The 26,276-nt window shown below is 35.8% G+C and overlaps 1 protein-coding gene across 1 annotated transcript in view; it reads left to right on the forward strand.

Annotated features, from left to right (window-relative positions):
- COL24A1 (collagen type XXIV alpha 1 chain) overlaps nt 1–26,276 on the forward strand; it is a 337,900-nt gene that overhangs the window by 34,336 nt on the left and 277,288 nt on the right. Inside the window, exons 4-7 of the mRNA XM_037060934.1 lie at nt 4,722–4,775; nt 7,555–7,608; nt 19,460–19,513; nt 23,251–23,304. Of these exons, the coding sequence (XP_036916829.1) occupies nt 4,722–4,775; nt 7,555–7,608; nt 19,460–19,513; nt 23,251–23,304 (216 nt within the window). The remainder of the gene's footprint in view (nt 1–4,721; nt 4,776–7,554; nt 7,609–19,459; nt 19,514–23,250; nt 23,305–26,276) is intronic.

Below are 26,276 nucleotides of genomic sequence, written 5' to 3' on the forward strand. Positions count from 1 at the left end.
TAGAGCAATCTTGGATGTAGGTCTTTGGATTTCAAGACTTGGAATACTTCTTTCCAGCCCCTTCTTGCCTCTAAGGTTTCTTTTGAGAAATTAGCTGACAGTCTGATGGGTACTCCTTTGTAGGTGACTGTCCCCTTATCTCTTGCTGCTTCTAGAATTCTCTCCTTCATTTTAATCTTGGCTAATGTAATTATGATGTGCCTTGGTGTGTTCCTTCTTGGATCCAACTTCTTTGGGACTCTCTGAGCTTCCTGGATTTCCTGGAAGTGTATTTCCTTTGCCAGACTGGGGAAGTTCTCCTTTATTATTTGTTCAAATAAGTTTTCCACTCGTAGCTGTTCTTCTTCTCCTACTGGTACCCCTATAATTAGAATGTTGGAACGTTTAAAGATGTCCTGGAGGTTCCTAAGCCTCTCCTCGGTTTTTTGAATTCTTGTTTCTTCCTTCTTTTCTGTTTGGTTGTTTCTTTCTTCCTTCTGGTCCACTCCCTTGATTTGAGTCCCATTTTCCTTTCCATCACTATTGGTTTTCTGTTCATTTCCCTTAATTTTGATCAGTTTAGCCTTCATTTGTTCCTCTAATTTGTGACTAAAATCAACCAATTCTGTGAGCATCCTGATTACCAGTATTTTGAACTGTGCATCTGAAAGGCTCGCTGTTTCTTGGTTGCTTAGAATTATATGCTCTGGGGCTTTGAGCTGTTCTTGAGTCATAGTGTTTGGTCTGTTTGCACCTGTTATGTATGAGGGGTGGAACCTTAGGTGTTCACCAGGGCAGGGCAACTCAGTTGCTGAGTTGTGATGCTGTATGCGGGCGCAGGGTCAGAGAGGGGAAAAAGTGGCTCTTTGCTCCGCTCTCTCTCAGATTTCTGTCCCCTCTGAGGCTTCCCACAAGCAAATTGGGCCCCTCTGGTGCTAGTTCCCGGGTGTGTGGGCCCATGTACTGTCCAGGACCCTGTGGATCTCTCCAACAAACTCTCTGTGAGCCTGGGAGCCTCTCCCGGCCCCTCAACTCTGAGAAAGTCTTTCCAGTTGGTGCTTTCAGGCTCTAATTCCCATTGCTGGAGCCCTAGTCTGAGTGGTCTGTCTCACTGTCCACTCCTTTGCTTGGTTTATCTGCGTGCGAATGTGTGACCGCAGTCAGCCAGCTGCCCGGTGCTCTCACTGGGTCTGCCCATCACCACCCCATGCCTGGGATCCACCAACCGCCTCCACCTATGCTCTTGGGTCAGACTGACTTAACAATCTTTCCTGCCCAACCTGGCTGTGCCAGTCACTGGCTCCGCCCCTCTTACCAGTCTGGCTGAAGGGTTTGTTATTTTTGGACTTATGTACAGTTCAATTTTTGCTGTTTTGGCTGTGTTTTTGTTACTAAAACTTCATTGTCTTTAAACTTAGTTGTGGGAGGGGCACAGTGTTTCCACCTATGCCTCCATCTTGGCCGGAAGTTCCTTTTGTAAATGTTTTTACTCTAATTTATGTTTCTATGCTCATACTCCCCCTTCTCCTCAACACCTATGCATAGTTCCCTTTCTGGTTTCTTCCTAGTTATTACTCAATTTTAAAATAAAGATGACTCTATCTGGGCTACTATTTATGTTAGAACAGTATAGGTATAGGCAAAAAGAAGTAATGTGGAGTGGTACAGAAATTCAAATTTAGGCTGCTGCTTTACACATCATCTTCATCCCGCGCTCAATTCACTGAGCTATACCAGCCAGGCAAATGAACTTTTATAACTGATAAACATTTAAATATCTGTAGCCTGTCCAAGGTTTGAGGCCTGAGGAGGTTTTGTTTTTCGTTTTGTTTTTGGTCATCTCTCAACATCTTTTCTTACACCAGATTTTCTCTGTACTTGGAAGATAACCTTCATGTTTTGTGGTTTGTGGTTGTGGTTCTTTTCTCATTTCACTGGAGATGATATTTTCATCTTTTGATAATTTTTGTTGTTTTCAGTGGGTTTTGAGGAAGGGAGGGTAGTTTAAAAATGCTCTTTTACATAAATTCTCTAGTGATCTTTTTAAAAACATGAATCAGATCATGTCATTTATGTGCCTTAACTTTTCAGTGGCAGAAAAATAAAGCACTTAGAATAAATCAGAAACTCTCTACCATGCCCTGTGAATCAGATGTGTTCCGGATCCTGCCTGTCTCAGCAACCTCATTGTGTTTTACTTTTTCTTACTGTCACTATTAGCTTTCTTTCAGTTCTTTAATAAGACTATGTTTTTTGTTTGTTTCATTTTTATTTACTCATGCCCTCATTCATTTTATTTCTAGTTTGTGGAGTTTTATTTTCTCCTATACATCTTTTAGGTCTAACTTGACCTTCCCAGCCTTCTCTGGTACCACAACATAGATGGGGTGCACCACATTAATCTCTCTCTTGGTTACGTGTTTTTATTTCTTCCTCATAAGTAAACTGTGTAATTATGTGTTTATCTGTTAATGTTTTTTCATCTAGACTGTAAGTTCTAGGACAGCTTGATGCTTACTAATGTTCATTGACTGAGTAAATGAGTTTAAAAAAGGAATTTTAAATGCAGAACTTCCAAGATTAATTGAGCAGGCATTACTGTCACTTAGAAGTATTGGTGTAGTAAATACATTTGCATTAGTATATGTATTACCCTAGTAATAATAATATAACCAATTCTGAGTGCTTGCTGTGCCACACATACACACTTTTTAAAAAAATTAATTACTCTACAGTTTACTGGTTAACTACTACAGATTACACATAGTCACAGATATTTTATATAAAAAAATCTTCAATGTTAACAATAACCCTGAAATGTAGGTTTTAATCATCAGTATTTAAGGATGAGGATACTAACACTAAGAGAGTGTGACTTGTCCAAGGTCATTTAGGTAAAAAATAATTGAGGCATGATTTGAATCTAGATTGAATGATTGTAAAACCATTGCTCTTTTAGTTGAATTATACTTTCTCTTAATAATCAATAATCTGATAGGTAAAGTGCTTTTTCTAGTACTGAACTTCATTTATAGGAAATAACTTACTCTTCTCAAAAAGCCATGCCATCTAAAATTACTTTGCCTCTATGGCTTCTATAAAATATAACCTGTTGTCGAAGATTTGGGAGTGCAAGATAATTTAAAATTGATTTTTATTTAATGCTCATAAATAATTCAGATATTTTAATCACCATATGAGATATACCTTTATTCCCCAGTATCTAATATTAACTTTAATATTAGCTGCCTTTTCAATGTGAATGTGGTAGTCATTTCTTTTTTCATAAAGTAGTGTGATAAAGCAATAAATCAAAATAGATATTTGTTTTAATTTTTCTTTTAGATTTTCATTTTTAGTTCTTATTTGGGGGGATGTAATTCAAATCAACAGCTGTTAACTTCTGATTATAACAGCAAAACCAGAACTAATTTGAAAAGAATTCAAATTTTTTAAAAAATAAGTGAAAGTCAATTCATGGTGGAATCTAGTGATATAATAATAGGTGTTAAAACATTTGAATGGCTCAGGAAGCAGAATTTCCTCAGTATGGGGTTGACCAGAAATAGTACTTCTCTCCCAATGTTATGAACTTCATGAAAGATGAAAGATATTTTTCATCAAGTTAAGTGGTAGGAGAAGGAAAAAATAAAATTAAAGGAAAACAAACAGTTTGAAATGTAGAAAGAGCATTAGAAAACAGCAAAATAATTGTAATATCTAAAAAGAAGAAAGTTTCAAAGAAACTTTTCTTTTTTCAAAGAAAACAGGTACATAAAATGAGGATTGTTAGGTCATGGTCCTTGATAATGTTAATGGTAAAGCTAGTGATTTAACCTTGATATGTATAATTTCAAAGCTCATACTATTTTTCCTGCAATAATGAATGAATATTTATAAAATGGACTATGTGTATGCTCTATGGACACCCAGAATAATGCCATTATCAGCAGAGTGCCCAACAACCATTAAATGACTGAACAGATGAGTCTGTACTAACCATATCCCAAGCAAACATTTATTCTTCCACAATTGATTATTAAAATAAGTGAAAAAGATGATGTAAGGCATTATATAAGAAAGCAAAGAAGTAGTTTCCTAATCTTATTTGATATACTTAATAACATTTAAAAAACCCAGAAGGCTTAAAAATTTGATCAGTTTTTGCTTTCATACTTTGTTTTATAAACCATTTAACTCTGTTAGTGGCCTTCTGGTATATTGCATTTTGTATAGAGCAGATTTATTGCTGAATATGCTAGAAGTAGCTCATCGTAACAGTTTAATACATTACACATATCCTTGGTATAAATCTTTGAAAAGAACATAAAATGGTCGGTGCTTTAAGTTTTCAAGGCAGGTCTTCTTCTGAAATGTGTTTGAAGAAAACTAGTCATTGTTGGTCTCCAAACCCTAAATTGTATTCCTCCTTCGGTAGTAAAAGTAAATTTAGGTAAAAATCACCCACAAAACTACCAGCTGTGGTCCCTGTAAAAACCAGATTCAGTGCCTATAACCATAAGTCATAGGCTTCCTGCTGCCAGTTCTGCCCAGATTAAAGAGGGCACTTGAGTTTCAACTCAGCCCTGCTGATTAGGGTAAGGGGATTCCTGTTACTTTAAAATCACCGTCAGCTGGTAACTGGGAACTAAAAAAGAGCCCTAAAGTGAGAGTCTTAATAAGACTCATGAGAAAAGATGTGTTTATTATCTTCTCTAATATCTTGACATTTGTTTTCCAAGGGTCCACCTGGTCCAGCAGGTATCCCAGGTCCAACAGGCAAGAGAGGTCCACGGGTGAGTACATGGATTCCATTTCCTACATGCTGTTCAAATTAGTAACTTTCCAGTACAGTTTTCCTAGTATTGTACAGTATGTACTCTCTTTGGAAACCTGCCTGGATCTTCAAACTTAGCCATACCTTTGCCAATTCAAGAGAAATTTAGGAACACGTGCAGCTTGTCTATTTGAGTATAAACACCCAGCCAATGCATTCTCTGTGAACATGCCCCAGAAAGATTATCAAATTTGTAGATTAGTGGCTGTTCCAGTGCTACTTGTAACAGTGTTCTTAGTTGCAAAATGATCTTATCTGTACTTGATGTGCAAGGTGGGGTTCATTTACTTTGGGAAATAAAGAGGAGTGGGCTGCCTTAAAATAGTGCATTCCTGGATTACATCGTGGAAAATAGTAGAGCTATTGACTAGAAAAATGTTTGTCCTGAGGGAAAAAGCTGCCTTAAAGATCAGCGGTAGTTTCTCATATTACACAGGTCCAACAAAAGATTTATTGCTGTGTTAGAATTGGTTTCTTCCAAACCGAAAAGAAAGTGTGGAGTTTTACTAACAGAAATTCTTCAAAGAGCTAGAAAAAGGACTGTGCGATATAAAGACAAATGCAAATACCATATATAATCCATTTTCTATCCTGATTTTTATTTATCCTACAAACAATGTAAAGAAAAATTTACCCTAAAATAGCACTTTAAGTTGTACATATTCACATCAAACCTTGTCCATATGAGGCCTGAGATGAATGCTACCTGGCTCCAGATGTTATTTACTATTTTTTTATTGCTCAGCACATTCCTCCCAGAGTGTCTTCTAAACCTCATTCACCCTCTCCTGCCTGGAAACCATCCACCCTCCTTCCTCTCTATCAGGAGATGGGATCCCACTGCTCTGGGGGACCCAGTCCATCTTTGCACTAATTGCATTCCCTCTCCACTGCCAAGACTGTTCTCCCACAGCATGGTCTTCAGTTTCTGAACTTCCATCTGTTCCATGAGAGAGTAGTTTCCTCTCCTAATTTCCATCTTTTTTTTCATTTATTTGTCCAATCCTCCTTCCTTTAAGGAAGGAACAGTATTTCTCTTCTTACAACTAATTAGCCCTGGCTGGTGTAGCTCAATGGATTGAGCGCGGGCCCGTGCACCAAAGGATCGTGATTCAATTCCCAGCCAGGGCACATGCCTGGGTTGCAGGCCAGTTCCCAGCAGGGGACACACAAGAAGCAACCATACATTGATATTTCTCTCCCTCTCTCCTTCCCTTCTAAAGATAACTAAATAAAATTTTTTAAAAAGACTAATAATTACATTTGTGTTCCTAATTTTACTTCCAGTTATTTGACTTACACCTTGCAGCTCCACATTTCTTTCTTCTCTAGATTTTATTTCATTTGGAAATAACCAACAAATTATCCTTGTTTTTAAAAATCTCAAACTTTCATTGTTATTAATTTTTCCTAAAGTCATTGCCCTGGCTTACTCTTGTACTACTAAGCTTTGTGAAATAATAGTTTACACCCATTGCTCTTATATCTACAAGTAATTTCTTATTCTCCACAAATTTTTTCATCATAAAATTTTTTTATCAAAAATTTTTTTGCATGTTACAAATGACATATGCTACAAATTCTAATCTTTTTTTAGTGTTAATCTTACTAGGTATAACTTCAATATTTGCATTGCTGACATGTCTCTCTCTCTCTCTGAAACACAATGCTGTATTTATTCAGAATTGAAAAGACAGAAATTTAATTTTTAAGTATATGTTGTGTGTTAAAGTAAAGGTATGACTGAATAGCACAGAGGTGGATACCAAACCCAAATGAGTGTAGGGGACCTTGAGACCTGGAAGGCTTTCTGCAGGTGAATCTTAGTTCATCTACTTGCTGATTGTGTGAGCTTCTGTTCTCTCACTTGTAAGGAGGAGTAAAAATAACCTCCTTGCAGGTATGTTATAAGGATTAATAATAAGAAATATAGAGCATTAACACAGTTACTTGCACATAGTAGGTACTCAGTAAATAGAAGCAATTATTAATTAAAATTGACAAATATTCATTGAATGGCTAATATGTGCTAAGTGCTATGCTAATAATATTGAAAACAGTCTCTTTTCCAAGAATTCATACTCCTATAACTAAATAATACATGTCATAAGGTAGTTAAAATAGCAATAACATATTTAAGTAACAGATTGCAATACTATAAGAAATATCTCAAGGCAACATATAATTAATTAATTGCAAATGAATTTTATATGCAGCAATTTCTATGGAAGTTAGTAGGAAAGACAAATCACTTCCTGCTGGTAGAACCGGGACTTAGAAGTGAGGTGAGAGCTCTGAATGATTTGGGTAGGCGTAGGGGGCAAGATTAAATGAAGTAAGTGTTTAAGGCATACATGATAGCATAAGCAAAAACCTAAGTGCAGACAGAGTTAACATGGGTTGAAAGGTGTAACTAAACAATTGAAATTTGTTAGTTTTAGGCTTCTTACTCTTGGGGCTTTTAGCAGTAATACCAAGCAATATACCTGGAGATAGGGGTGGTGTACAAGAGAGGTAAACACTTGCAGGCAATGCTTTGAAGCAAAAGATTTACATCCAAGAGAGAATGTTTAGGCCCTCTCTTTTTAAGACTAAAATGTAAAGTTTATTTTTAAAAAATAATATTCATTTTAATGAAAGTATAGTGTGTAATATTACTTGAATGTTGTAATAAATACTGCCTGTTATTTGTATGTAGATCTATTCTAAAAATCATCTGACTTTTTCTCTATTTTCAGGGCATACCAGGGCCACATGGAAATCCTGGGTTACCTGGATTACCAGGTCCAAAGGTGAGTGATTCCTAGAGAGTATTGCATGACTTTCTTGATACTAAAGGTCATTAACTTTTAAAGCCAATCTAGGGACACTGAGGATCTCTGTTATCTCCAGAGCACGATGATTCTTCGACGGGATTGTCTTGGTATGGCAGAGGGCTGGGTGCCTCTGGAAGCCGCTGCACTTGAATTTCTCTAGTTAGTGTGAAGTCTAGTTAGTGTGATGCCTGCTTTGGTATTACCAAGTCTTTATTGTCAAAATACAATGGCAATGCAGGGAAACCTTTGAAATATACAGATTATGATTTGAGTAGTTTACCTTAAACCAAGGTCATTTTAATGTGTGAATAAATACCGAGGCAATAAAATATCATTTATTTCCCTGCTCTATCCTTCCTTAATATTTTCACTTGACAAAAATCTGTGAGGATAATGTTTATAGGATGATCAAGTTTTTATGAAAACAAGTAACCTAAAATCCTATATATATGTATATGAGTATATATAGATATGTGGTAGTAATATCATAGATAATAATGTGATAGACAGTAGTATGAGTATAGAAAAAAAGGATACTATAGTAGGCTGGTTACCCTGAGAAGAGGTGTGAGAATGGAGAAATAACAAAATTTATGTGTATATATGTAATATATATATTTATATATATATATGAATTTTGTATGTATCTAAAATAAATCCCATACAATACATGGGATTAGATAAATATTAAAGCCTTATTGCTAGTAACTTCATGAATCTTTTAGGGTCATTAATAACCCCTCTACTTACTAATGATTACACTCAGAAGTAAACTTTAACCATATAGGGTAGGGGGTAAGGACACAGATTTTAGAGTCCAAGAGATCTGGGTTCAAGTCTTAGCTCTCTTGGTTTGTATGACTGGAAGCAAATGATTTGCTTAGCCTCTTTAAGATTCACTTTCCTCTTCTATAAAATGGGGGAAAATCATAGCACATCCTCATAGGACTGAAGAGAAGGCAAGATAATTTAATGTGAGTAAAGCACTTAACACAGCACTAACATGTCATAAGTATCATTAAGAAGGGGAGGGTGGTGGGGAGGGCTGGGGGTGAGCTGGGATGGGAGTAAAAGGCAGAAAACTGTACTTGAACAACAATTAAAATAAATAAAAATAAAAAAGAAGTAACAAAAATAGTATATCACTACGATAACTGAAACCTAAATTTCTTAAAGTTTCTCATCATTGCCGACAATGTCTTGAGTTCAATAAATATGCCTCAAAGAGAAAAAAGACTTGTTTAACTCAAGTCTGAATGTGTAACAGTGAGAGGAAAGACAGATGACTTCTAAAGAAATCAGAAGCTTGCTGTTTAATGTGTGATTCCTTAGTCCTTCAAGCTTCATGTGGGGACTTTAAAGATATTTAAACCAGTCAAAAATTAAAATAGCTGTGAAGGCCCAGTTCATGTTTCTCCTTAGGGCTGAAGTGCCAGGGGTTGGCTATCTGTCCTAACAGTTCTTCTCCACAACAGGAAGGAAGGTGGGGGTAAGGGAGGCCATTTCCACATGGCTTGTATTCTCCCGCTTTCCTTACTTCAGTAAGTAGTATACAGTTATTTACTGGAAAAAAACAAATAAAAATACAGAGAATAGGCTGAGGAGAGATGAAGATATAATGGAAAGCCTTTCATTCAATTGACTTCTTATAGTTTGTATACATATTCAGGAGAAAGTATTTTAGAAAATAAAGAACTTTGTATCAAATAAAAATTACCACTGTCCTGAGATTTTAAAAAACAGTGTATTTTTCAGTATCGACTGGTATGAATATGTGTCCTTGGCCAAATTATAAGAAAAAATGAAAAGTTGCATCTCAAGATGTTTTTCTTCAATGTTGTGTTTAGTAGTAGTGTGAGCATGATTTTGACTATAACCATTCACCAATAAAATATTTTTATGAATCCATATATGAGGAATTTTTGAAAACCTACTTTTAATTTTAAAACATACTATTTAGACCTATTGGGGACTTCTCTTAGAAACCTGAATATTAGTCTTTAATTCATACTTGATTTAATAACTTGATTATTATGTCCAAAATAGCCCAAGGGGACCATGCTTTGTTTTAACTGCACGTAATTATGGAGAACATTAGATTTGTGACAGGTGTTAAAAATTACCACTATGTTTAAAGGCATCAAATAAAGCTTGCAGCGTGTGGTTTTGTAAAACCAATTTTCCTAGATATTTAACATGCATTTGAATTAATCAGGATTAATAGAACATTCAAGTTTTATACTTTATAATCCTTTTAGAATATTTATTCAAGTCAAGAAAAAAGCAAATTATATACTCTTGACAAGAAATTTTGATGTGTAGCCACAGGATTTATTTTCCTTCAGGGAATAAAGATTCCTTTTAAGTTAAGAGAATTTAGAATATAAAGACAATTCCAGTTATTTATTCATTTTTGGTTATTGTTTAGCAAGAATGACATAGGTAGAATTTTTGGCTTCTAAGAAAATTAAGTAAGAAGTCATCTTGCCACTTGCATAAGGAGCCATCTCTCCATTTCTACAGGGGGTTACCTGACTCTACTAAAGACCAAATAAGGGCAATGGCAAATATAAAAAGGTTTAACTGAAATGGGAAATGCAACTTATTATGGAAGCTTTTTACAAACGTATTAGGATTAATGTGCTTTATACAAATTGTTAGAACCAAAAGGTACCTTATAAGTTAAATGACTTGACATTTAACATAAAGTACCTGGTATAATGCTTGTGCATAGTTGATACTTAAGAAATTAATATTTCCCTTTTCATGGAGGACCTATTTATTAAGGTACTCAGCTAATTAGAAGTGCAACTTTTACTGAGAATACCACATTTATTATTTGTTAACTAAAATAAAAATCTTATGGCTCTTATGAATGAAAATACCTCAAAATGTGTAGAAATGTTTTCTATTTCTAAGGCTATTTTAAATTTTATAAGGTCCTTACCATGTCCCTCTAAAGTGATGTGGCTCAAACCCTGAACTACTTCACTAGTGGTGGCCAGCAGCTGAAATTCATATTCAGTTCTTTTAGCCTCTGGCTGTTGCTTTCTGCTGATGTCCTTGGAATCCACCATGTATCAGGATCAGCCAAGAATTAAAGAGAGTCTATATCCAGGTTTTGGAGGAAACCCTATTTTTTCTTTCTTTCTAGGAATTTCTCCCTCAATTTGCCATCATTCTGGTAGCCCGCACTCTGTCCTCTGACACCATTAGCCAAAAGACTTTTGTTTTTCTCCTTGATTCTGGCTACTCTGTGCAGTCTGGGGAGTTTCCCTGGGGGAAAAGCTGTGTAAATATGTACTATACCAAGTGTGGTTTCACTCTTTCAGGAGCTGAATACTCTCCAGTGTGTTCTATTTCTGATTGCTCTCCTGTGTATTCATACAGTTACTTTATATATTTTGTTGTGACTTTATAATTGTTATTTGCAGGAGGATTAGTCCCATACATGCTACTCTGCCACTATCTGAACCAGAACTCCCAATAATTCCTTTTTGAACATCTTTAATTTGAGAGGACTATGTGACATCCAAGCGGAGATATGAAAAGGATATATGAATCTGGAGATCATGGGAGACTTCATAGCCTAAATATGTATTTCAGAATCATCAGCATATGTATGGAATTTAAAGCTATAGAACTGATGACATCACCTATGGATGAATGTAGAAAGAGAAGTACCCAAAGACTGAGTGTTGAGGTACTCCAGAGCTTAGTATATTGGGAAAAATAAGAGGATCTAGCAAAGGGGACTAAGAAAAAAAATGACTGATGAGGTAGGATAGTAGAAGGGATGAAAGTTTGAGTAGAATAAGTTGAAGAGAGAATAGAAGGAGAGGCATTCTTCTAGATAAAATAGACAAATTTCTAGGAGTTTAGTTCTAAAAGGGAGTAATGTAATGATTAGAGAAGTGAGATGTGAGCTCGAGAAAGTTTTTTTTAATTAAAAAAGTTTAATCAATATATTTTGTTTTTAATATATTTTGTTGATTATGCAATTGCAGTTGTCCCAATTTTCCCCCTCCACCCAGTAACCCCCATTCCCTCCAGCAGTCCCCACTTAGTTCATGTCCATGGGTCATGCATATAAAATCTTTGGCTTCTGCATTTCCTATACTGTTCTTAGCCTCCCCCTGTCTATTTTGTACCTACCATTTATGCTTCTTACTCCCTGTACCTTTTCCTCTATTTCCTCATTTCCCCTTCCAACTGGTAACCATCCCAATGACATCTATATGATTTTGTTTGTCCTTTGCTTGTTTGCTTAGTTTGTTTTTTAGATTCAGTTATTGATGGTTGTGAATTTATTGCCATTCAATGTTCATAGTTTTGACTATCAGCTGATTTCTCGAAAAAAAACCTTGCAGGCAAGAAAGAGCTGGAAAGAATAATTCAAAGTCGTGAAAGGCAAGGACCTACATCCAAGTTTACTCTTCCAGCAAAGCTACTATTTAGAATGAAAGAGCAGATAAAGTGCTTCTCAGATAAGGTCAAGTTAAAAAAGTTCATCATCTCTAAGCCCTTATTATATGAAATGTTAAAGGGACTTACCTAAGAAAAAGAGTAATATCAAAAACATGAATGGTAAAATGACAACAAACTCACAACTATCAACAACTGAACTTAAAAAAAAACTAAGCAAATGACTAGAACAAGAACAGAATCACAGAAACGGAGATCACGCAGAGGGTTATCAGTGGGAGTGGAGGGGGAGAATAGGGGAAAAGGTTCAGGGAATAAGAAGCATGAATGGTCAGTACAAAATAGACAGGGGGAGGTTAAGAATAGTATGGGAAATGGAGAAGCCACAAAAACTGAAATGTATGACTCATGGACATGAACTAAGGAGAGGGGGGGTGATCGCTGGTGGGAGGGGAGGTAAAGGGCAGAGGGGAATAAAGGGGAGAAAAAAGTGGGACAACTGTAATAGCATAATGAATAAAATATACTTAAATAAGTCCCTTTAACATTTCATATAATAATGACTTGGTGATGATCTCACCTATAAGTGGAAATATCAACAAAACAAACAAGCAAGGGAAATATAACCAGAGACACTGAAATAGAGAACAAACTGATAGTAACCAGAGGGTTGTGGGGGAGAGCCAGTATGGAGGAAAATAGAGGAAGGAATATAAAGGACTCATGGACAAAGACAAAGGGGGTAGGATCAAGTATGAGGAGCAGGGATGGGTTGGGCAAGGGGGAGTAGTGGGAGGAAGATGGAGACAAGTATACTTGAACAACAATAAAAAAAGGTAATGACTTGGTGATGATGAACTTCTTTATCTTTACATTGCCTGGTAAACACTTTACCTGAATTTTATTCTAAATGATAGCTCTGCTGGATAGGGTAACCCAGGTTGTAGGTCCTTGCTTTTCATCACTTTGAATACTTCTTGCCAGTCCCTTCTAACCTGCAAAGTTTTTTAAAAAATATTTTATTTATTTATTTTCAGAGAGAGGGGAAGGGAAGGAGAGAGGAAGAGAAATATCAATGTGTGGTTGCCTCTCATGTGTCCCCCACTGGGAACTGGCCTGCAACCCAGGCATGTGCCCTGACTGGGAATCGAACCACGATCCTTTGCTTCACAGGCTCACGCTCAATCCACTGAGCTACACCAGCCGGGGCCTAATGTGCAAAGTTTTTTTTGGAGAATTCAGCTGACAGTCTTATGGGAACTTCTTTGTAGGTAACTATCTACTTTTCTCTTGCTGCTTTTAAAATTCTCTTTTTCTCTTTGGCACTTTGATTTATGATGTGTCTTGGTATGGGTCTCTTTGTGTTCATCTTGTTTGGGACTCCTTTTGCTTCCTGGGCTTATATGTCTATTTCCTTCACCAAATTAGGGAAGTTTTCTTTCATTATTTTTTCAAATATATTTTTAATTTCTTGCCCTTTCTTTTCTCCTTCCAGCACTCCTAAGATTTGAACGTTGTACACTTGAAATTGTCCCAGAGGCTCCTTACCCTATCCTTTTTTTTCAGTTCTTATTCTTCTTGCTGTTCTGGTTGAATTTTTTTCTTCCTTATGTTCCAAATCATTGAATTGATTCTCAGCTTCATCCACTCCACTGTTCATTGCCTGTAATCTGTTCTTTATTTCACTTAGTGTAAACTTTATTTCTGCCTGGGTCTGCTTTATGCTGTTAAAGTACCCAACGAGTTCCTTGAGCATCCTGATAACCAGTGTGTTGAATTCTGCCTCTGATTGCTCATCTCTATTTTGTTTAGTTCTTTTTCTGGAGTTTTGTTCTGTTCTTTCATTTGGGCCATGTTTCTGTGTCTCCTCATTTTGGCAGCCTCCTTGTGTTTGTTTCCATGTATTAGGTAGAGTTGCTTTGACTTCTTCTCTTAATAGTATGGCCCAGTGTAGAAAGACACACTTGTAAGTTGGTTGGGGCAGAGCCTTAGGTAATTGCCAGGGCAGGGCAACCTGTGTGAACAAGGTTGATGGAGTCTTAGACATAGTGCTGCAGCTCTGTGGCTCTGTGTCGGGGAGGGCTCAGAAAAAGGATAATGGCCACTGCCTGGCCTCTGGAGTTTTTTCTGGGAGGAAGCTATCCTGTGGCATGTGTCCTGATGCCAGATACTTCGGTCTCTTCCTGTATACCACTGGTGTCTTTCAAGTTGCTGCCCCAGATCTGAAGCCCAGAGGGAATGAGACTGCTTATGTTCTAAGTCCATTGTGGACCCTGGAAGAGGAGATGCCTGAGAGTCCTTCAGTTTCTTCTGCTGCCCCAACCCTCACTGCTTTTTACAGCCAGAAGTTATGGGAACTGAACTTCCTGGTACTCAAACCCTGGGCTTTGTAGTGTGGCGTGGAGACTGGGATCCCTTGCTTCTGAGATATCCCTCCTGATTTTTATCTACCACATGTGGATGTGGGACCCCCCCTCTGTGTCTCTGCCCCTCCTACCCATCTGAATGAATGTGACTTCTTTAATTCTTTGGCTGAGGGACTTTGCAAAGTTATCTTTTTAAGGGAAGAAATTATAGTGTGTTTGCTCAGTGATGGCAATTATTTGGAGAGAAGTAAAAATTAAAATAATGCAAGGAAGATAGTGTACCAGTGATGCCCTGATAAGAGAGAATTGTTGGTTTGGTTATGAAGGCAGAGAATTGTGGAACAGATTTAAGTGAGGTAGTAGAATTGGGTTGAGCTTGCGAAAGTTGAAAGCAAGAACACCAGCTGAGCATGAAGAGAGAGGAGTAATGAAATAATCATGTATGAAAATAGGAAAGTGAATCGACTAAGATAATTATTGGACACACCAAGAAGCAAAAGAAATTTATCAACATAAGAAGTCACAAATTTAAAGTGAGATTTATCAGCATGATTGTTTTCTCTCAGTCACATTCAGCTGCTGGGAGATAGAGGCAGAATAGTTAGAGTTATACTCAAGAATTGCCAGGTAAGCTAACACAGGGAGAGAGGCAATGATGTTGTTTATGTGTACAAAAAGGTGATTATTATGTCAGACCCTGGAATTTAGTCTGGCTAGAGACTGGAAGTGAGGCTATATGGGGGATGAGACACTGAAAATATGGTAGCATCACATATTACCAGTTCCAGAGGGTCAAATAATTGTTAATGTTGTGGGGGCTTACAGAGAGGGAGCTAAAAAGATAGGAAGTGTGGTTAGCATGTAACACTTAAAACTGAGATTATGGAGTTCGTGTAGTTATTAGCAAATGATAAGATGATAATATTCAAGTGATGCTACCTCAAGATCATGTCATTTTTGTGTTTCCTTTATGGTACTCTCACAATTTAGCTCATCTATACTCTGAAGTTTTTAGTGTCAAATTTTTTTCACTGAAATTTTGCAGCTTCATCAATAATTCATCAAGAGTTGTGTTGTCTGCTTTTCAAGATGGCAATAATTGTAAATTTATTTTAATGATGTCTTTAGTCTTATTTTTAATACAAATTAATAACATCTTTATAGTGAATACAGAATTTGATCCTAAATCTTGAAAGCTAATGTAGTAGGTATTATTATTCCCATTTCACAAAGGAGTCATCTCAATTTCAGAAAGAATGAATGACCTCTTCAGTCTTTCCACTCCCAATCTCAGTGTTCTTTCCCTTATATTGGGTAGACTCTAACCATATGTCTGTTCTTACATGTTAATGGGTCTAGTAACTTAGGGAGTTTCCCTTCCTAGAGAGAAGACCCCCTGATGATCCAATAACAGTCTATGAATTATTCTGAAAATGAGGATTTTAGACTGTGTAGCACATCAGTAGGATAGGTGGAACTTTGGAATCCTTTGAGTTATAAATTATAGGCAACTTTCTTTTACTCACACTCAAAAGAATACATAGCTTTTAAAACAAAGGTCATGTAGTAGTAAGTAGAAGACAGTACTAAAGGTCAAAGTCATTTGTGATTCATTCATAAACATTATATTTATTTCCAAGGAGGATTTGAAAAGCCAATCAAATGTGACCAAAAATGTGTCAGGAATCATAAAATTAATAGAAGATGAGGGGAAAAGTAAGAAAGCAATTTTGGAGTATTCTCTTTCAATGCAGGAAAGTGTGCCCTACTTCTCTGACATTTCAGGTAAAGTTGGCATGTTCGATAATCTCTGCTTCATGCATTGTGTACTAGGAGAGACACACAGTTGACCAGGTTCAAAGCTGACTTTATGCTGACTTGCAATTTTGGTGCTAGAATACAAGTTGATGAATTAACTCAAGTATATTCAGGTGGGAATAAAAGAGATTTGACTTGTATCTCTATAAGTATCTTTTCCAGATGTATAAAGCTTATAAATAAAGAACCTCTGTCTCTAAACAAAATTTTACTTGCTTAATAGCTTTTCTACTCTTCTAATTTTTTAAGCAGAGGATGAATTATCAAAATAGTGGGAGATATTTAAAAAGCTAAGCGATAATAAGAAAGTTGATAAATAATCTAAAATTCAGATGAGACCTAAAAATAAGAATTTTTAACATGAGAGTTATAAGTAAAAACGTTCACTACAAAGGGTTTTATTATAGTCAGATTTCTCAAGGACTATCATTTTTCAAGGTCTTTGTAAATATTAGCTAAAATCAGTTGCATAGGTATTACAATAAAAGCTTAAAATATGTTAAAATCAATAAGTAAACTTTTTATTTACTAGACATCGTGATATGAGAAAGAAAACTGATCTGGTTTACCAATAGTTTTCTAAGTAATTTTTTAAAAAATATTTTATTTATTTATCTTTAGAGGGGAAGGGAAGGAGAGAGGAAGGAAACATCAATGTATGGTTGCTTCTGGTGCATCCCCTGCAGGGAACTGACCCCTGCCAGAAACTGGCCTGCAACCCAAGCATGTGCCCTGACTGGGAATCGAACTGCGATTGTCTGGTTCGCAGGCCCGTGCTCAATCCACTGAGCTACACCAGCCAGGGCGTTTTCTAAGTAATTTTAACCAGTTTGATTACACTTTCCAGATCTCATTGCTTCGTTACTTATAAAATTTGATTTACTAGATAAGCTCTTAATATCTCTTAAAAATTCTAAGTATAGTATCTTTTGTCTCTGATGAGGAGGGTTTTTAATTTTGAGATATCACTGGAGCTATTTCTCACCTCCCACGATCTTGTAACCACCTAGTGGTTATGGCTATGAAGGGGAAAAGTCAGCCTGGAAAGCCACTTTCCTTTAAAAGTTTTCTTTGACTCTGGAACTTAGGGCTTTTCACCAGTGAAAGCTCATTTCTCATTTGTGAAATGAAAAGACTCACTGTTGAAGTTGAAGGACCTTTCTTTTGGTCTTCCGGCCTTCCTCAATCAGTTTGAGTGCTAGGTGATTGTGGTGGGGAGGGTAGTGGGTGAAGTGGAAGAGGGCATAAGGGGGATAAATGGTAATGGCAAAAAAAAATGCAGTAAAAGAAAGAAAAGCATCCCTGAATATGTGAAAGAAGACATGACTGTTTCCCTGTTTCCCATGGAGTTAAAATGGGTTCTTCCTGGAGTATTAGCTGGCTGGGCTTAACTCTCTACAACTGTGACCTGCCCTTGAGGAAAAGTCAGGTAAAATTCATCCCCATACAGATTGCTTCCAATTTTTGACTTCCATGAACAAAATGATTACTTTACTTTTCAGAGTCTTCAGGTAGTTTATTTTGGCTTTTGTCTAGAATTTATAGCTGAAATCACGAGGAGGAATGGACCATGAGATTTCTACCACTACAGCAAAAACAAAACTCCCGTCTTACCTCCTTAACCTCTGACATCTGTAGTTTTGTCTCCCTTTTAACTAGAGATTTCATATATTTATGCTTTTTTTTCTTAATGAAACTTCCAAGCTATGTTCTATTTTAGCAGCTGTTTTTAAAAACTAAGTTTACCTTATTTCTCAATTAAATCTTTGTTTTCTATTTCTTTAATTTCTGACCTTATATTTATTATTTTCCGTTCTACACTTTTTTCCTTAAATTAAAAAAATTAAAATGAGAGGCTAGTTAATTTGAAGCCATACTTATGTTAAAATGTAAGTATTTAAAGTATAAATTTCTCTCTTTTAAACAGTTTTATTGCAAAGAATTGCAACTATTTAATGCATATAATTTGATGTTTGGGCATATGCAAACACTCATTATACTTTCACCACAATCAAAGTAATAGTCATAGCCACCACTCCCAGAGTTTCCTCTTGTCCCTCTCATCTCCCTTGTTTTCTGGTGAGGACACAACAGAAAGAAAATTCCTCATGACCTTACCTATATATATGGAGCCTAAAAAAGTTGAATTCATAGCAGTAAATGGTATAAAGGTAGTTACCAGGTGGAAAGGTGGGGGAAATAGAGAGATGTTGGTTGGTGCAGGAAATAGAGAGATGTTGGTTGGTCAAAGGGTACAAAATTGCATTTATGGTGAATGAATAAGTTCTAGAGATCTAATGTACAGCGTGCTGACTGTGGTTAATGCTGCTGTATTGTACATTGGAAATTGGCCCAGAGAATAGACCTGAAGTACTGTTACCACACACGGAAGTAAACATATGAGGAGCTGGATATGTTAATTAGCTTGACTATAGTAATCATTTCACTATGTATGTGCCTATAAGAACATTGTGTTGTACACCTTAACGGTTTTTATTAAAAAAATAAATAATAGAGAAGAAATAAATTAGAATATGAATTATAAATAATCTCAATTGTAGCCTCTAGTAATAGGAGACATGAAACAGTTGAAAAAGGAGATACTCTGGTGGTAATTGTAAGGTTACTATTGTACCAAAAAGCCTTGGTTGAAATCTGATGCCATATTTCTTTTGAAACACAAATGATAAAGATTACCAGAGTATGAAGAGTACCTGTTTTTTTGCTATGAGAGGTATTTTCTGGTTTCTCTTTTTTATTATGAAAGCAATATATATACATTGCAAGATTCTAGAAAATATTTAAGCTTGAAATAATAACCTAAAAAGTTCATGAACTATATAAGCAGCTTTCTTTTACTGAAAGTAACTAGTTTTCTAGTGCTAAAATGAGACTATAGCTCAATATGTCACAAAAATACAAAGGCTAATAGAACCTTTATGTGCATCCCTTGTATAAAGATGTTTCAATAGTAATATAACTTTATTAGGCTAAAAAAATTCAGCTATGTCTGGGTAAATTCTTGGTATCTTTTCAATATTTAAACAAACGGCTAAGGAAATACACATTATAAAGTAAATAATCCATGTTCATCTCACTTTAAGATAGTTTAATACCCTTTAATGTTTTTAATTTCTGCTGATGTACACAACTGAATAAGTATGATACAATATATGTAATTTATGCTTCATCAAGCATTTTATAACTGTTTTTGCTAGGGCCCCAAAGGAGATCCAGGATTTTCCCCAGGTCAAGCTGTTTCTGGACAAAAGGTAATTATTTGTTTATGAAATAAAATCATGGTGATATATTTCAAGCATTTAAAATCATCTTTTTTGAGACTTTGTTATCAGAGAATATAGAAAACTATTGGATTTTAAGGAAGGAAGAAATATTTGAAGAGTTAAGTACATGCTTCTTTAGCTACTCATAAATTTAAATCTCGCCATTAACTTTTTTGACTGTCTGATGTGGCCTGACATTGTGCCACCTGCCAATTAAGGATGAGTGGGGCGAAAAAGAGCGAGATACGATTCCAATCTCAACATTTGTGCTCTTTACATGCATGCACATAATAATACAAAAATATCCAGTTCCATCTCATACCTTTTTAAGGGGAGTTCTACATACTTTAAGTTCCACAGTAATTGTGAAAAAAACAATAATAATTATCGTTTTCCAGCTGAGAAAACAGAATTTACAGAATAAATGATTCATCACATGGATAGTAAATACAGAGTTAATGATATGTCTTAATGATAAGTTTTCTGACTTAGTCAAGTATGCTTTTCATTTTATCATAATGCTCTCATACACACACACACACTCTTAGGTTAAAAACAAAAAGCTAATGTTTTAAAGATAGCAACAAATTTTTATTAGGAGGAGTTTACTATCTCCCAGTGAGGCTGAATACAAATGAAGTCTTTAGAAATGAATGTGGAAGCTTTATTTAGACAAGCACTTGATGAATGTGGTATAATTATAGGATGTTTTTGTTTGTGTGGTATATGTTCACAAACTGTTAAAATCCCTGAATACTTCTGGTGGTTCCTGGGTTGAAAGCTGATCTTTTAACTGGCTTATAAAAACTCATTTAAACTTATCGTACTTATCTGTGTATAATGTGCACTTTTTGTCCAAATTGCTTAGGGAAAAATAAGGATGCACATTATCCATAAGTTGTACTAGTTCCACGTATAATGAGAGGAATTATACATGGGAATCAGCACTAAAATGTGTGTATGCATTATATATAGCAAAATACAGTAAACTAAGTCATCATATTAATGGACTTAATATTTTACTGAGAAGTAAATAAAGGATAATTTTAAATTATTTAAATTTAAATAATTTCTTATCTCAAACTTCTAACTTCTAGTATTTTGAGAAAATAAATTTCTACTGTTTACACTATCCAAAGTGATAATATGTTACGTCAGCCCAAATTAACTAATACAGCCCCCCAGGACACACTTAAGTGCCCCCAGTGGCACTGCTGAAATGGCACCTGAATTAAATAGCATCATGGTTCAATAGAATCGAAAGGCTGCATCACTATGGCAAAAGTCCTCCCTTCTAAAATACTAGGAATACAAATGAAGTTACAAGAATTGACATGGCAGGACCCATGATACATACTTTAAGATGACAAAATGCAGAGAAACATATAGCATAGCTTAATTCCATCTTTTTTCTTTCTGTGTATGAACAGTGCTATCAGATATGATGATGTGTAGTTTGGAGAAGATCTTAAACACAGTTGAGCTGACTGCTGCACAAGATACCTGGGACACATTGTTAAAGCAATTACAAAACATCAAAGTGCAAAAAAATTCTTAAAGACCTTATTGCTGTTATGGAACTAAGTTCACTGAATCTAAATAATCTAGAAAGGGAATGGACGTTTAATGGGCACCTTAATTATTACTAGGAAAAAAATCCACAATTGAGAAACATAAATGCCATCTTTAAAAATATCTAAATATAGGACATTTAATTTTTATTGAAAATTTAGAAATTAGAGTTCCACTTTGTTGTGGTAACTGCTTTAAATAAACTCCCCAATTTAACCATTTAGATTTATATTAAATGCTTGGCTTATCTTTCCTTGTGGTTTCTCTGTAAAAAATATAGAGTGGCTCAGAATGTGTACCGTATTTGTGTAAAATATAGAGTGATTCAGCCTGGGAGTTGGGAGTTGAGGCTTGGAGGTATATCAGTCTTTTTTTTTTTTTTTTAACTTTTTGAGCTTCTCCTATACTTATTGTGGTTAGTACAGAAGAGAAATGTAGTGAGATATAGGATTTAATAGGAAGTTGCCATTGAGCTTTAAGTGAAATCCAGCTTTTAAAGCTGAGTTATATTTCTAAAATGGTAAAATTTAAAAATAATTTCTTAGAAATTATATTTATATTAAATCGGGTTCAAGTCAGGATATAAGTTATATACATATACTATGAGTACAAATAAAATACAAACATTAAACTGATGGGAGTACAGGAGGATTGGGAAACAATTAAATCCTGTTCTTAACCATTTAGCCATTCTTACAATAAATATATGGTCAGTGATGAAACACTAAAAGCAATGCAGGGGCTAGTCCTTCAGCCTGTGATATCTACTAAGTAACATCTCTCGTAGTGTATACATAAATGTTTAAGTCCTCCTGGGATCTCAGTGGCAGGATCCCCTCCTGGGATCCTCCTGGGATCTTTTAAATAATGGTTTTTTTTTTCTTCTCATAAGACAAGTGAGATACTATTCTCATTTTTCAGATGGAAAAACTTTGAAGGGAATCAAATAATCCACCCATGATTAGAGCTAGTGAACAGAAATGATCTCTTATTTCCTGTTGCAGTTTTCTTTTTCCTCTATCCGAGTAATAAATGAAAACAAAATAAATCTGTATAAACTGTCATCCCATGCAAATGGATGACATCTAAAACATTGGGAAGACGCATTAAAATGAATATTAGAGCAAGAGGAAAAGCACTCCATTATTAATAATCAGAAAAACCCTTTTTGACTGTTTAATATGATGAAATATTAAAGTAGATAATGCACTAAAAATTAAATGGAGCATAAACAGCCACTAAGGAATTGATTTAGGATTATTACCTAAGTGTTCATTTTTCTTTCAAACATCACATTTTTTCCACACACAAAAAAAACTGTCGCAGCAGATAAAAGGAAAAGAAGGGAAATAAAGAAAAAGTGCACCTAGAATAAACAGGTTTAAGATGACATTTTCCCCCATCAATTTACAGTCTTTTCTGTCTCCTCACTTCTTTCTACCCACCACAGACCCTCCTTCTCTACCTCACCTGCTACTTTCCCCTTCCTACCCCACAACGGGCTTGCAGCCCTCATCAAACCTGGCGAGGGGGCGCTGTGGAGGGGGCCTAATTGGTGACTGTGGGTCGTGGGACCAAACACAAGGACCTCCTGAGAATTTCTCATCAGTTATGCCCTGGGGGTTCCGTGGGCACAACAGCAGAAGATGCAATGCAGCCCCCGGAAGCGGAAGGGCCCGTTTCCTGGTCTGCAACTTGAGCCCAGCCGTGCTCCCCACAGCCCTGCCTCCAGGTTCCAAGGATGCACGTGGGCTCGCGAGGTGGGTCCTCAACCTGGAGAGCAGGCCGGAATCCTCCACAGTTCCCACACAAAGTGCTTGTGGAATTTTAAAGTAACCTTTAGTTTTCTTAAACATGGTAAACCTTGGAGTAGTGGGAACTTTGGGGGTAAGGTCATTAGTTAGAAAAAAGAGCATGGGAGAAAAAGGAACAGGACTATGGGTGGGGAAGCACAGTCCCCACCTTGGCCTTGGAAGAGCAAGTCCTGGGAGCTTCAGAAAAGGTCTCAAAAATAAAGTGGAACTTGAGCCAGACTGTGAATATCAGAAATGAATGCAGTATGATCTTGACGCCTGAGATGATGAAATCCTGCAACACGGAAATTATAATGTTCAACCCTCTTTCATAACATTAAACCCGTGTTTTGTTCCTAGGGTGATCAAGGCCTGTCTGGATTAATGGGCCCGCCTGGTGTGCGAGGTGATAAGGTAAGATGTAGTTTACTTTGACATAATTTTCTCATAATTTGGTGTCATGAACCTAGGAGCTCTTCAATTCCTAAAAATCTCATTTTGAAGTTAAGCCTAAAGCCAATGTTTTAAATTTCTTTTCTCAGCAATACAAATTAAGATCTGTGATAATCAAAGTAGTGCCCACAAAAAACAAGGTTTTATGAAAAGGAAAAGAAAATGCTTCAGTTAATGATGAGAAAAATCACTGATAGAATATTGAAGCTCTTAAAATTATTATTAATATGTCAGGAAAATAACCTACTTCTGAAAGTTTGAAGTCACTTTTTAAGTTTTACATCTCCAAGGTAAGTTACACTTGGTTGTAAGTAATACACTTGGCTTTTTTTAAAAAAAAAGGGATTCTTATTTTATTAGGAAATAATAATCTCTGTCATTATGTAATAAATAATATATGATATATGATATATTATATATAATATATGATATATTATATATATAATATATAATATATGAGGCCCTGGTGGGAAGGGTGGAAGTGAGGATTGGGGATAGCTGTTAAAAACAGTAGTCATATGCATAGAACTAAGCTTTCTCTGAGGTAAAAAGGAGTACTAACACAGCTGCAATAATTATTTCGTAAATATATATTGTATAGTTTCCTGGATTACCACAAGTGTAAATTTTACTCTGTATAGTCAGGTTTTCTTTTTCATCCCAAATATTGAGTTGTTGAATTTCTGCAGGGGATAAAGGAGACACAAAATTTCTTTCTGAGGTATTAAGAACCCAAAATATTGGTGATATTTTATGTGATGTGGATGTCTAAATATGCATAATAATTAGCTGTGTTGGTGCTTTAGTATGTCGTATTTCTTTTTTTTGGGGAGATATAGGTTAGAGGTGGTTACTTGGTTCAAATTCTGTCTGCTATTTCCTAGTTCCCATAACCTCGGGTAGGTTGCCTAATCTCTCTAAGCTTTAGTCATCTCATCTTTAAAATGTGAAGATAATACTATCCACCTCATAGGGAGTTATTGAGAACATGGAATGAGATTATCCATGCCACTAGAATGTCAGATAAATAGCAAGCCCTTAATAAATGTTAACCATTAGCTGTTTATCTGGTTTTGGAAAGGATCTTGACCTTGTTTGCTTTCCTTCATAACACTTGCTAAAGGGCTGAATTGTGAAATGATGAAAAAGGTTGTGATCTCATGGCATATTTATTTTTCCTTTCATGACCACACCACACCATTATTCTTATGGTCTTCCGTCTAGTGTTCATCCTAGACAGTACTCCGAATATAATAACTTATTTGAGGTTGTTGGTTGCCCCCACAGAGACATGAAACTGCAGAGTAATCATTTCTAACATAATTGGTCATAGTATTCAGTCATGAATTTCTTTGATTAATGCTATTTAGCATACCACTGACCACTAAGTATACCTCTGAGAAAACTACTGATGAAGGACATCAAGCAAAGAAAATCTAATAATACAGAAATTATCTTGATTATTTATTTGATATTAAATATATAGTTTTTTCATTCTAAAGAATAACTGTATAGGAGAGGAAAACAAACTAATCATTATTTTCTGAGGTCAGATGATGCTGTGGCTCATGAAATTCAGAAAGGAAAATACTAAGTAAAAATGGATTGTTTATTGTGTAGAAGAGGACACAAAGAAATATTATTTATAGAGAAAGTTTTAAAAGACTTACTTTAACCATTAGAGCAGATGATTGTTTAAACTTTAAAATTGCACTTACTTAAAGCAGCATATATTAGCTTCCAGGGCCCTCTGGACGTATTATATGGATCTTGGCCAATCAATATTTTAAAATACAAGGTCTGACACAAATAACCCACCTCTTTTATTACAAAATCATAAGCATGCAATTCTGTAATCTAACAAGATCACACTTAAGCACACCATGTGACATTTTAGGTGACATGTTCAAATTAAAACTATAAATTATGACACCCATATTATCTCCCTACCAACCACACTCAAGCAGGCCTTACTTCTGTTGAACCCTGTATTAAGAAGAATGTATTCTTTTTAGTGTGTGTAAATCTAGTAAAATGAAAGAACAGCATTGATTTAAACAAATTGCAGAATAGACTGTGTATGTTTCATAGACTCCTTTTCCTGCTATATAACTTTTAAAAATATTTTTTAAGATTTTATTTATTTTTTAGAGAGGGGAAGGGAAAGGGAAAGAGAGGGAGAGAAACATCAATGTATGTGGTTGCCACTCACACTCCTCGCACTGGGGACCTGGCTGGCACCCAGACATGTGCCCTTGAAGGAATTAAACTGGAAACCCTTTGATTCCCAGGCCAGCACTCAACCACTGAGCCACACCAGCCAGGGCTGACTTTATAAACTTTTAAAGTCTGGCCGGGTGGTTCTGTTGGTTGGAGTGTCATCCCTTACACCAAAAGGTTGTGGTATTGATTCTTGGTCAGGTCACATACCTGGGTTGACTCACCTAGTCAGGGTGAGTATGGGAGGTAACCGATCGATGTTTCTCTTTCTGTCCCCGCCCTGCCCCCTTCCCCACTCCTTCCTCACTGTCTAAAAAACCAATGAATATATCCTTGGGTATGGATTTAAAAAATAATAACAATAAAATCAAATCAAATCTGGATTTTATTGTAAACTAATAGAAATAAATCCTATAGAAATTAGGGATCTGCTGTGTTATCAGTTATAAGCTATAGCTGAATTTTCTCTAGGAAAGATTTAGTTTGAAGTACTTAGAAACTAAATTACTTTCTGGTAAGTGAAACATCCATGTTTTACTATGATTTGACAGTAGTTCAGAACAGTGTTGAAATATTTGAAATGATTTTGTAGTTTTTTTGAGAATGTTTTTCCCTCTTTCAGAGTATCTATAATGGAAACTATATACAGATTTTTAAAAAATGTTTTGCTAGCAAAAGGACATAAGGATTCAATCTAAACCTGAACTAACTTT

The sequence above is a fragment of the Sturnira hondurensis genome, unplaced genomic scaffold, assembly GCF_014824575.4.
Source record: "Sturnira hondurensis isolate 20B ecotype Veracruz unplaced genomic scaffold, ASM1482457v3 Scaffold0013063, whole genome shotgun sequence".
NCBI lineage: Eukaryota > Metazoa > Chordata > Mammalia > Chiroptera > Phyllostomidae > Sturnira > Sturnira hondurensis.